The sequence below is a fragment of the Schistocerca nitens genome, chromosome 2, assembly GCF_023898315.1.
Source record: "Schistocerca nitens isolate TAMUIC-IGC-003100 chromosome 2, iqSchNite1.1, whole genome shotgun sequence".
NCBI lineage: Eukaryota > Metazoa > Arthropoda > Insecta > Orthoptera > Acrididae > Schistocerca > Schistocerca nitens.
In genome coordinates, this window is record NC_064615.1 from 1,036,038,787 (window position 1) to 1,036,052,061 (window position 13,275).

At 40.4% G+C, this 13,275-nt stretch overlaps 1 protein-coding gene across 1 annotated transcript; it reads right to left on the reverse strand.

Annotated features, from left to right (window-relative positions):
- Window positions 1-6,531: 6,531 nt before the first annotated feature.
- LOC126234774 (uncharacterized) lies at window positions 6,532-10,678 on the reverse strand. Its single transcript, XM_049943524.1, has 2 exons — window positions 10,546-10,678; window positions 6,532-7,296 (listed from the first exon to the last, which is right to left on the reverse strand). Exons 1-2 carry the CDS (start codon window positions 10,555-10,557, stop codon window positions 6,616-6,618), a joined length of 693 nt encoding a protein of 230 aa, XP_049799481.1. The 5' UTR covers window positions 10,558-10,678; the 3' UTR covers window positions 6,532-6,615.
- Window positions 10,679-13,275: the final 2,597 nt, after the last annotated feature.

Sequence of the window (13,275 nt, forward strand, 5' to 3'; positions counted from 1 at the left end):
GCAGCGCTGTACAGCATGTCGTGGACCTCTTCGGTGCTCATATCGAACAAACTGTGTAAAGTGCTGTTAATAATGACATCAGCATCATTCCTCTGTTATTTGTTCGAACTTTTCTGTTCACGTACCGTCCGTAATCCATTACATATGGACAAATTTCTATAAGTCTTTCTATCTTTCACAGCCCCAGATTTGTACCTGGTGGCCAGAATTAGAACAATTTTTTTCAGCTTAAATCAGTTCCGCATTAACACGTTATAATATATGCTAAGTTTCGCTGCCATGTAATAATTACAGCCCACAGTAGACCTCTGTGAGTAGCTTACTCTAATTATAACCAGCCGGTACTCTTCGAAGATCCGTTCTACGTATTCCTGACAACCACATGAAAGTGTGCCAGTCCACCATCATGCATGCACCGCATACGCATCATCATCGTAAGGAATATCATCCAAGATGTAGCCTTCGACATGAACAGAATTATAACGTTGAGATAACTGTACAGTCGCAAACGCCGACTAAATTATTCGTTTCTGGATCTATGTTTATTATGGTTATTTGTTTGTGTCATTGTCCTCTAGTCGCCCCATTCGGCTGTACCTGTAATACTCAGAAACCATGTATGACCGCAAACCATCATGCAGTGCATGTTGAGAGTCATTTGCATGTTGAATGAAGGAAATGTGACCCTGTCGATGCCTCTGTACGCGCCACAACCTTTCTTACGTAGTTTTCAAGTAGGATGCAGAACTGTCTTCCCCCGAATAACTGATCTCTAATTTACCTATTTAATGATTCACTGCGCTTCTGCTTACGGCTCAGAAAAGGTATACGGCCGAAATATCGGTTGGAGAAATGGAGTTTGTGCGGCTACATCCCTGAAATCTAAGGTATCAGTCAGCGCGTCGCCAAAACATGAATATAGAACATTATCTTTTAAATTCCTGATGAACACTTGTCATACATGCGTATGATCCATAGCTCCTTTTAATATCCTAGCAGCACGTCTGAATTCGTCCAAAATCTGTTGCTGGGGCTTCTTCTGAGAACTTCAGATGCTGAAACAGTATTCCAAGCATTCCTGCGTGTATGGGTCCACAGTCGCTGAAAATTTATTCAGGGAATGTTGACAATAAAAACATGGTCCAAGTAGGCTGTATTCTATTTTTCATTCGTGCTGTGGGACAATTTCAACACTGATCATTTTCATACACATTTTTTATAAGCTTCACGCTTCATTTCACATATTTGCTTGAGAATGACCCACAATTGAAATTGCCCAATTGCACAGATAATAATCAGCAAACGGCCTACTTGGACCATGTTCCCATTCTCAGAAATCGTTGACGCTGTGGACCCCCACAAAAATAAAATTTAAAAGGTTTTTCAGGGAAGTCATTTCCTGCATAGGCTTATTTCAGTTTTGAAATAAACACTTTGTTTCATGCTTTGTTTCATGCTTTCTTTCATGTTATTAGTTGATTTCGTCTCCTTGGTCATTTTCAAGCTACTTAAGTCATGGTGTAAAATTATAATCACATAACTTGTTTTCCACATACTTGTGAGGAGGAAGCTCCATGTAATGGTATTTGTAATGAGCGTCACTTACGAACGGGGTGGTAACGGCCACAACACAGATGTGAATTCTAAGTGTAAAGTGAAAAAATGCAACTCTTACGCTGGTGTTTGTTGCTCTGCCAGCGTCAGCCACGCTAAATCCTTTGGTTCAGATTTAAAAATAAAACTGCACATATGGTCAACGTCTAAAAAATTAATTTTAGGTTCTGATTCCAAAATCTGTATCACTACCATCTTGTATGTAATTTCCATTACCGATGTACTTCCCAGAATCATTCCAAAAAATATTTCTTACTACTCGTTTTATTTGATCGCCCTATTTCATATCGTTTCATAGATTTTCTCGTAAATTTTTAAACCTTGTAATAATCTCTTCGTTGCACCCGTGATCTTCAGATTACTCACATTTAAATATAGCTGTTATTCTGTCCAACATGTCCTGCATTTCGTTACGATTTTTGACCTATAACCAAAATTCTGCTGTGTTTGTAGAATCTGAGTTAAATGATCTCAGCTCATCTTCTAAATAGATTGTTCATGGCTATCAGCTCCATCAAAAACATTCTCCTAATTTTCGAGTTGAATATTTTGTCGTTGGTGATATCTACCCTGTAATAACTTTACGTTCGCTAATAGCAGTCTATGGCGACACACTGGAAAATACTTGACCTGTTTGTAGCCAGAGAGTGTGGGCTGTCGGCCTAGTTTTTCGGGGTTGTTGTGTGGCAGTGTGTTCAGTACACTTAGACCACACAGGGTTCGTAACGAGGACAAATATCTTTAACAGCTTCCAGCCCATCTCGATCTCACGACTTTAATATCGCTGAGAGTGAGATTTTGTACGCAGGCTTCCTCTTCAAAAGAGACTAACTATGCTGAGAGCAGTGTCACAGGAAGACTCTCAGTTACTTACAACAGAACTCATAAACATCATTACATGCGTGTTACAAAAATTTGTCATGACTTCTTCGTTAATAAGTGTTCTAAGGTCCAGAGAAAGAAAACTGGCGTTCTACGGATCGGAGCGTGGAATGTCAGATCACTTAATCGGGCAGGTAGGTTAGAAAATTTGAAAAGGGAAATGGATAGGTTAAAGTTAGATATAGTGGGAATTAGTGAAGTTCGGTGGCAGGAGGAACAAGACTTTTGGTCTGGTGATTACAGGGTTATAAATACAAAATCAAATAGGGGTAACGCAGGAGTAGGTTTAATAATGAATAAAAAAATAGGAGTGCGGGTTAGCTACTACAAACAGCATAGTGAACGCATTATTGTGGCCAAGATAGACACAAAGCCCATGCCTACTACAGTAGTACAAGTTTATATGCCAACTAGCTCTGCAGATGATGAAGAAATAGATGAAATGTATGACGAGATAAAAGAAATTATTCAGGTAGTGAAGGGAGACGAAAATTTAATAGTCATGGGTGACTGGAATTCATCAGTAGGAAAAGGGAGAGAAGGAAACATAGTAGGTGAATATGGATTGGGGGGAAGAAATGAAAGAGGAAGCCGCCTTGTAGAATTTTGCACAGAGCATAGCTTAATCATAGCTAACACTTGGTTCAAGAATCATGAAAGGAGGCTGTATACATGGAAGAAGCCTGGAGATACTGACAGGTTTCAGATAGATTATATAATGGTAAGACAGAGATTTAGGAACCAGGTTTTAAATTGTAAGACATTTCCTGGGGCAGATGTGGATTCTGACCACAATCTATTGGTTATGAACTGCAGATTGAAACTGAAGAAACTGCAAAAAGGTGGGAATTTAAGGAGATGGGACCTGGATAAACTGAAAGAACCAGAGGTTGTAGAGAGTTTCAGGGAGAGCATAAGGGAACAATTGACAGGAATGGGGGAAAGAAATACAGTAGAAGAAGAATGGGTAGCTCTGAGGGATGAAGTGGTCAAGGCAGCAGATGATCAAGTAGGTAAAAAGACGAGGGCTAATAGAAATCCTTGGGTAACAGAAGAAATATTGAATTTAATTGATGAAAGGAGAAAATATAAAAATGCAGTAAATGAAGCAGGCAAAAAGGAATACAAACGTCTCAAAAATGAAATCGACAGGAAGTGCAAAATGGCTAAGCAGGGATGGCTAGAGGACAAATGTAAGGATGTAGAGGCTTGTGTCACTAGGGGTAAGATAGATACTGCCTACAGGAAAATTAAAGAGACCTTTGGAGAGAAGAGAACCAGTTGTATGAATATCAAGAGCTCAGATGGCAACCCAGTTCTAAGCAAAGAAGGGAAGGCAGAAAGGTGGAAGGAGTATATAGAGGGTTTATACAAGGGCGATGTACTTGAGGACAATATTATGGAAATGGAAGAGGATGTAGATGAAGACGAAATGGGAGATAAGATACTGCGTGAAGAGTTTGACAGAGCACTGAAAGACCTGAGTCGAAACAAGGCCCCGGGAGTAGACAACATTCCATTAGAACTACTGATAGCCTCGGGAGAGCCAGTCATGACAAAACTCTACCATCTGGTGAGCACGATGTATGAGACAGGCGAAATACCCTCAGACTTCAAGAAGAATATAATAATTCCAATCCCAAAGAAAGCAGGTGTTGACAGATGTGAAAATTACCGAACTATCAGTTTAATAAGTCACAGCTGCAAAATACTAACGCGAATTCTTTACAGACGAATGGAAAAACTGGTAGAAGCGGACCTCGGGGAAGATCAGTTTGGATTCCGTAGAAATGTTGGAACACGTGAGGCAATACTGACCTTACGACTTATCTTGGAAGAAAGATTAAGAAAAGGCAAACCTACGTTTCTAGCATTTGTAGACTTAGAGAAAGCTTTTGACAATGTTGACTGGAATACTCTCTTTCAAATTCTGAAGGTGGCAGGGGTAAAATACAGGGAGCGAAAGGCTATTTACAATTTGTACAGAAACCAGATGGCAGTTATAAGAGTCGAGGGGCATGAAAGGGAAGCAGTGGTTGGGAAAGGAGTGAGACAGGGTTGTAGCCTCTCCCCGATGTTATTCAATCTGTATATTGAGCAAGCAGTAAAGGAAACAAAAGAAAAATTCGGAGTAGGTATTAAAATTCATGGAGAAGATATAAAAACTTTGAGGTTCGCCGATGACATTGTAATTCTGTCAGAGACAGCAAAGGACTTGGAAGAGCAGTTGAACGGAATGGACAGTGTCTTGAAAGGAGGATATAAGATGAACATCAACAAAAGCAAAACAAGGATAATGGAATGTGGTCGAATTAAGTCGGGTGATGCTGAGGGAATTAGATTAGGAAATGAGACACTTAAAGTAGTAAAGGAGTTCTGCTATTTAGGGAGTAAAATAACCGATGATGGTCGAAGTAGAGAGGATATAAAATGTAGACTGGCAATGGCAAGGAAAGCGTTTCTCAAGAAGAGAAATTTGTTAACATCGAGTATAGATTTAGGTGTCAGGAAGTCGTTTCTGAAAGTATTTGTATGGAGTGTAGCCATGTATGGAAGTGAGACATGGACGATAACTAGTTTGGACAAGAAGAGAATAGAAGCTTTCGAAATGTGGTGCTACAGAAGAATGCTGAAGACAAGATGGGTAGATCACGTAACTAATGAGGAGGTATTGAATAGGATTGGGGAGAAGAGAAGTTTGTGGCACAACTTGACTAGAAGAAGGGATCGGTTGGTAGGACATGTTTTGAGGCATCAAGGGATCACAAATTTAGCATTGGAGGGCAGCGTGGAGGGTAAAAATCGTAGAGGGAGACCAAGAGATGAATACACTAAGCAGATTCAGAAGGATGTAGGTTGCAGTAGGTACTGGGAGATGAAGAAGCTTGCACAGGATAGAGTAGCATGGAGAGCTTCATCAAACCAGTCTCAGGACTGAAGACCACAACAACAACAAGGTCCAGTACGTATTGTGAAAACTGTATTACGTAATTGTATCTTTGTTGTGCCTATGTTCTACGTTTCGACTTAGTTTAATGTCATACTAACTTTTGCATTGTAATTATTTTGGCCATCTGTCCTTGACTGGTAGAAAACAGTACACTGCCTTCTCTCTTTTTCTTTGCTACTTTTAGGATGTTGTAGAGGAGAGCGGTAAGGAAAAGATTCCGTTCCATACACCCAACGTGAGGGAAGAGTAGTGTTCATACTATGAGCGAAATAAATGCCACCTTTGCCTCTTGCAACCTACCGAATACTATTTCTTTTACACTGCTATGAAACCATCAGAAAGACTGAAGTTTCCCTAGAAGAATCATGGATGCCTACTGTAAACCAAGAACTGATTTTTACCCAAAATTCCTGACATCCAGCGTATCAGACGAAATAAACAAAATACAGATCCCTATACAAAGTTACAAAAGTCATGAGACTACAGTAAAGTTTCATCACAAAGATTTACAAGTAAATCATGTGCTAAGTTTCCTGAGTTCCTCTGGTTCTGAATCAGGTATCCAATAGCTAAAGAAAACCTGCGTGGTTAGGAAGTGCTACTTTTGTGTATATCATTAACTCTACACCACGTAGTCACAATCAGGTGTACATCAGGTTGCAGTAGCATCTTCAAGCAACCTTAATGATAGCAGGGGTGATCCCTTGCAGTATTCTTAGCCTACAACACCAAAAGGAGAAAATAAAAATAAATTATGCGTGATAATGAATGTATGGTGTGCCGGCTTCTGTGGCCGAGCGGTTCTAGGCCCTTCAGTCCGGAACCGCGCTGCTGCTACGGTCGCAGGTTCGAATCCTGCCCCGGGCATGGATTCGTGTGACGTCCTTAGGTTTGTTAGGTTTAAGTAGTTCTAAGTCTAGGGGACTGATGACCTCAGATGTTAAGTCCCATAGTGCTTAGAGCCATTTGACTGTATGGTGTGCAATGGAAAACTTTTATAGAAAGTGTTTCGTTAGCAACAACCGCTTTACAGTCAACATGACAAATTCAGGACTAATATTTGCATTGAAAGACAAAGACATGAATATTATTTGAATGAGTTTATTTCCATGTGCAGGACACGTCCTGGTAGCGTGTACAGGTCAAGATGTTGGGTTCAGCCTTAGGTTTCAGTGGCCATATTTTCCGTAGCCCCCGAGTCCTCCAAAGCCACCGCCATAGCCTCCGCCGAAACCGCCGCCGTAGCCTCCGCCGAATTTGCCTCCGAGGCCTCCTCCGAGACCACCGCCGAGGCCTCCTCCGAGACCACCGCCGAGACCTCCTCCGAGACCGCCGTGGCCGGCGCTGACGACGTAGGGCACTGGACGCTTAACGACGTAGGGCTGAGGTACTGGGACGGACACTGGGGTGGGGACCTTGACAGGGACGGGCACAGGGTTGTCTACAGGGACAGGGTACGGCTGTGGTACGTGGACAGGAACAGGCCGCTCCACGGGCACTGTGACTGGGACCCTCACCGGAACTGGGATGGTCCTCTCCACAGGCACTGGGACAGGGACGGGGACTCTGTTGACAGTCACCTGAGGGGCTCCACCTCCGATGGCACCACCAAAACCACCTGAGATGCCGCCTCCCAGACCGCCTCCTAATCCGCCTCCATAGCCACCTCCATAGCCGCCTCCATAACCACCTCCGTAACCGCCTCCGTAGATGCCACCATAGCTACCACCATAGCCGCCACTTAGTCCACCTCCATAGCTTCCCAGAGAGCCGGTGAGACCTCGCTTCTCCTTCACCTGCTTCTCCTCAGCGAGGGCTGCCAGGGCCAGACTGCACAGGTACACGCACACCTGTTGACAGACACGTTCATGAAGAATGAGATGATCCATCATTGAAGTGACGTGCGACTGTGACCAGTCATAAACTTCTATAAATAAGGAATACCAACAGAAGTACTTTTTATAAAATACATTAGTTTTGCTACCAGTTTCGACACAACTTTGGTTTCATATTCAAGCCTCTATGTAAACTACAGTCTTCGGTGCATTACGATAGGTACCATGTATATTTATGGGCCTCATGCCCTAATGAGCTGAAGGTTGGATCTCAGAGTAGGGGTCTGGAGATGACACAAACGTAGCGTCGAAGCTGGTCGTAATTGATGTATTTTATTTTAAAAAATTACGGCTTTTGGTATTACTTTCTTCTACACATTATAGAAAAGACGTTTTGCTCTTTAACAAAGAGGAACATATTTTCCAACAAGTATTCGGCTGTGCTATTTGGTGTTCCAAATGGTACACGAGCACGGACTACAAACTATCAGGTAGGTTAATTTTCAGTGCTATTGATTCCAACATTTCCGTACGACTGCAGGAATCGTCGTCCTGTATACATACTCTTCAGTGAACTTTACACATTCAGCATGCAGTAAAGAGAATAACATCCTTTTTTCATCTCTTGGTCTCCCTCTACGATTTTTACCCTCGACGCTGCCCTCCAGTACTAAATTGGTGACCCCTTGATGCCTCAGAATATGCTCTACCAACCGATCCCTTCTTCTAGTCAAGTTATGCCACAAATTTCACTTCTCTCCAATTCGTGGTTTCGCGGTAGCGTTCTCGCTTCCCGAGCATGATGTCCCGGGTTCGATTCCCGGCGGGATCAGGGATTTTCACCTGCTTCGAGATTACTGGGTGTTGTTCTGTCGTCATCATCATCATCATCATCATCATCATCATCATCATCATCATTCATCCCCATTACGGAGGAAGGCAATGGCAAACCATCTCCACTAGGTTCTTGCTTAGTACGGCGGTGCGGGTCTCCCCTACGCTCTGTCAAGGAGTATGGGACTTCATCATCATCATCATCGATTTCTTGTCCATCATTGTGGGGCAGGTTCTATAATTTTAAAACTGATTAAATTTTAACACTGGTTAACCAACCAGTAGCACTTTTATTTTTCTTTTAATTTCCACGACCGGTTTCGACCCGCAGTACCATTTCCACTGGCTGTATGTCTATCTAAATTTACATCTACATGGATACTTTGCAAATCACATTTAAGTGCCTGGCAGAGGGTTCATCGAACCACCTTCGCATGTCTTTATTATTCCAATCTCGTATAGCGCGTGGATAGAACGAACACCTATATCTTTCTGTACGAGCATTGATTTCACTTATTTTGCCATGGTGATAGTTTCTCCCTATGTAGGTCAGCGTCAACAAAATATTTTCGCATTCGGAGGAGAAAGTTGGTGATTGGAATTAGGTGAGAAGATTACGTCGCAACGAAAAACGCCTTTCATTTAATGATTTCCAGCCCAAATCCTGTATCATTTCTGTGACACTCCCTCCCATTTTTCGCGATAATACAAAACGCGCTGCCTTTCTTTGAACTTTTTCGATGTACTCCGTCAGCCCTATCTGGTAAGGATCCCACACCGTTGTTACAGTACACAGACAGAACGGTCGTGGGAGTAAATGAAACATGAAAGTGAATTTGGAGTGTTTATTCGATTGTTAAAAATATCCTTTGTAAGGATATCCTTGCAGTATTATACTTCTTGGATATTCTTTTCCTCTGTAGTGTACTTCACGCAACCAGGGAACAGTAAAACAACGTAACATTTTGCAGACATTGCAAAAGCCTTCTTCCGTCGCGTGTGCTTTGCAGTACTCATCGTACGAATGAAGATTCCTGTGGTGGCATCAAGAAATTTGTGTATTTTTCACTCCAGTGGCTGTTGAGTATGAAAGCTTGTTCAAAATAAGGATACCGAGAAATATTGCCCTTGCAAACACACGGAAATATTGAGCAATAGTAATGAAGATAGTAATCTAAGACGTTTTCTGATGTATTACGACGGCTTTGAATGTCTACACTCCCACTTCAAAAAACTGTGTGGTTTATAATGAGCAGAATTGTTTTTATATCATTCAGTGCTACCGTAACTTACTGTGAAGGGACACACATTATTCAATGTATAAGGCTGCAACATAATCCTTTTATCACTGAATAAATACAATTATTATTCCTACTAACTGTCAGTGCTGCAGCCCCTATTTCCTCATATTTTGAGAACAGAGGGAGAGGATGTGTATGCGTCGCGGGGGCGGGAAGGAATGGAGTTAAGAGACCAAGTGGTAACTGGAGGCAGGGAGAGAGTTTCTTAGGCTCATGAAAATGCTCGGTGCAATATGAAAAGTATTGTAATGCCTCTAAGTAGGAAGAAGTGTCAGATCACTACATGTTTGCAAATAAATTTTTATACTTATCAGTGATTGGTAAAACCATAAAAGAAAAGTAGTGTACAGGAAATACAATAAATTAACCTGTTAGGTATACTGCAAAGATTTACTATAATACCTAGACCATCTGAAAGGTAACGTAACTGTAGCCTCCTTTATCTTAAAAATTAGGTCAAATGGAAACAAAGTCATAATTTGCCCATAGAGGACATCGGAATTCGACGAATTTTATGAAGACTACGATTTTTAGGTTGCATGTTCTGCCAAAGCCAAATTTTTACGTCATACTTTGATTTAGCACATATGTGCCTGTCGTCTGCTGCCCAATTTCAGATTTTCCTATTTTTATATGAAATAGTGTATACTTCGCTATAAATTTACAACAGTAGCAGAGCGAACACTTAAGATCCGTTTAAAAAGACAAAGAAGGGAGAAACTGTGAGCAGAAATTTTTTAAAAAGGGGTTGTGGCCTTATAAGTTAGGGACCTACAACACTTATCATTCATTCTTATAAATCGAAGATAACAAGCATGAAGTTCTTATAATTCCACATAAGGAGCCTTTTTCACACATTTCACATGACTAGTACAGCCTACTTTGTTTATATTCTCTCCGGGTGATCTTTCAAATGTCAAAGGAATGTCAGATTGAGCTGTACGATGGTTCGAAAAGTTTTGTAGACCTCAACATCACATTATGGTTATAAAAGTACGACGAAGTTGGAACCTCTGCTGCATTTTGTTCCAAAAACTACCAGATTTATAGTGGCATTCAAATGTATTATCGTTTCTTAGATGTTACAGTTATATCAACTAGCCTACAGTGCTATAGGTAAACTACTCACCAGGATCCTCATTGCTGCTTGTGTGTCCTGCTGGGAGCGAGCAATGACTGATGCTGCTCCTAGGCGATGGAGATCTTTTATACCGCTGCTCAGCGCTACCCCTCCTCCACTGCTGTGCAATTACCACGTCCGGTTCCCCCTGGTCTGCATAGGACTGTAACCGATTCGGTGTGTGAGCAGACTTTGCCACCTCGATGCCGCACTGAAAGTCGTTCTTGAAAATGGGGATTAATTAAGAGGTTCGTGGCGAATCTGGTGGTCTGTTCGCCTCTCCCTAAACTCTGCATGTCACTGATTTTAACGATGTCTACTTATTCATAACACTTCTTTTCTTTTAGTGACAACATGTTGAAGTTTGGCCAACAATGCATACAACGCAAAAGATACTGGGTGCGTGTGCATACGTAGCTACAAATGACACACGTTGACAGTCATAAATGAGATACTTCACCGGCATTTGGCAAAGGACAGCTACTGAGACTTCTCTGATTTCGAAAATTAAATTAAATTTCAATGATTTCCACATTGTGGCTCGTATATGGATAAATCTGAAGTCATTGTTTACGAGGTATTGTAACATTTATCATTAGACAGATAAAATCACATATTTGATGTTGTTCTCAATTTTCATATGGTAAAAAAAGTGAGCATAAGGGGAAATACTTAGTACCAAGTTGGTAATTTAATAGATTAAGTTAGATTAGATTAATAATTGTTCCACAGATCATGAATACGACACTTCTTAATGGTTTGGAACGTGTCTGCTTATAAAAAGGTTTCTTTAATCTTATTAATTTAATAGATTAAGTTAGATTAGATTAATAATTGTTCCACAGATCATGAATACGACACTTCCTAATGATTTGGAACTTGTCTTTTAACAAAAGCTTTCTTTACATGTCATAATTCTAGTCTTTTTCTTTTTTTTCTTTTGCTTTTATCAAAAGTTGTAAGGTTACTAATTTATATCTAAAACTTCATCTATTGAGTAAAAGGAGTTGTCATTCCTTAATTCTTTGAATTTACTTTTAAATGTTGGCTGGCTATTTGCGAGACTCTTGATGCTATCTGGCAAATGACCAAAGGGCTTTGTGGCAGCATAATTCACCCCCTTCTGCGCCAAAGTTAGATTATGTTTATCGGCAAAATTCACAATAACCCTAATAGTATAAGTAGCTGGACTCAAACATTTCAGAAGACCATCAATATTTTTCTTCCAATTCAATCTCTCATCAGTGTACACACCCAAAAATTTGGAATATTCTGCGTTGGCCACAGGCTTCTTTTAAATCTCTATATGTATAAATGGTGCTGTGTCATTTATTGTACACAAATGTATACACTGTATTTAACAAAACTTAATGGGAATCCATTTGCAGAGAACCACTTGACAGTTTTCTGAAAGACATTATTTACAATTTTCTCAGCTAATTATTGTTGGATGTGATTATTATACTTGCATCATCAGCAAAAAGAACTAGCTTCACATCTTTGTGGACTTAGAATTGCAAGTAATTAATATAAATTAAGAACAATAAAAAACCTAAGGATGAGTCTTGTGGCCGGCCGGTGTGGCCGTGCGGTTCTAAGCGCTTCAGTTTGGAACCGCGTGACCGCTACGGTCGCAGTTTCGAATCCTGCCTTGGGCATGGATGTGTGTGATGTCCTTAGGTTAGTTAGATTAGTTAGGTTAAGTTAGTTAGGTTTAAGTAGTTCTAAGTTCTAGGGGACCGATGACCTCAGAAGTTAAGTCCCATAGTGCTCAGAGCCATTTGAACCATTTTTTTTGAGTCTTGTGGGACCCCATTCTTGATAACTTCCCATTTGAGGAATTTGCTGATTTTTGGGCATTATGCCAACCGTTTATTTCAACTTTCTGTACTCTTCTAGTTAAATATGAATAAAGCTATTTGTGCACAGCCCCCCTTATTCCAGAATACTTAAGCTTTTCTAGAAGAAGTCCAAAATTTACACAATCAAAAGCCTTTTAGAGCTCACAGAAAATCCCAAATGGTGATGATCGGTTATTCAGAGCATTTAATATTTGAACATTTGAAAGCATATATACCATTTTCTGTTGGACAGCCTTTCTGAAAACCAATTTGGCACTTTGTTAGTACTTTATTTTCGCAAATAAGTGAAGCTGCTCGTGAGTACATTACGATTTCAAGGATTTTTGATAAAGCTGTCAGAAGTGAGGCTGAGTGGTACTTGCTGCTGTCAGACATATCCTGCTTTTTTACCCAATAGTTTAACAATGCCATATTTCAATCTGTGACGACAACTACCTTGTTTCAATGAGCTATCACATATGTGAGTGAGAATCCTATTTATCTTTTGGAATAAGCTTTTAGTGCTATGTTGGAGATGCCATCAATTCCTTGTGAGCGTTTACTTTTAAGCAGGTTTATTCTTTTCCCAACTTCAGAAAGAGAGATGTGTAGAACTTCAGTTTTATCAGATTGCATTGGTATTGCCTCTTCTGTACATAACTTTGTCATTTCTATTGAACATCTGGATGCTAGTTTCTCTACAACGTTTAAAAAATCATTAAAAATATTTTCAAGCTCTGACTTTTCGTTAATAGACTTTTCATTCATTTTGATGGTAATACCTTTTCCTGTACTCTTGGTTGCCCTGTTTCCCTTTTAACAATATTTTGAACTGTTTTAATTTTGTTATCAGAGTTGCTAATCTCAGACATGATACACATCCTTCTGGACTTTTTAA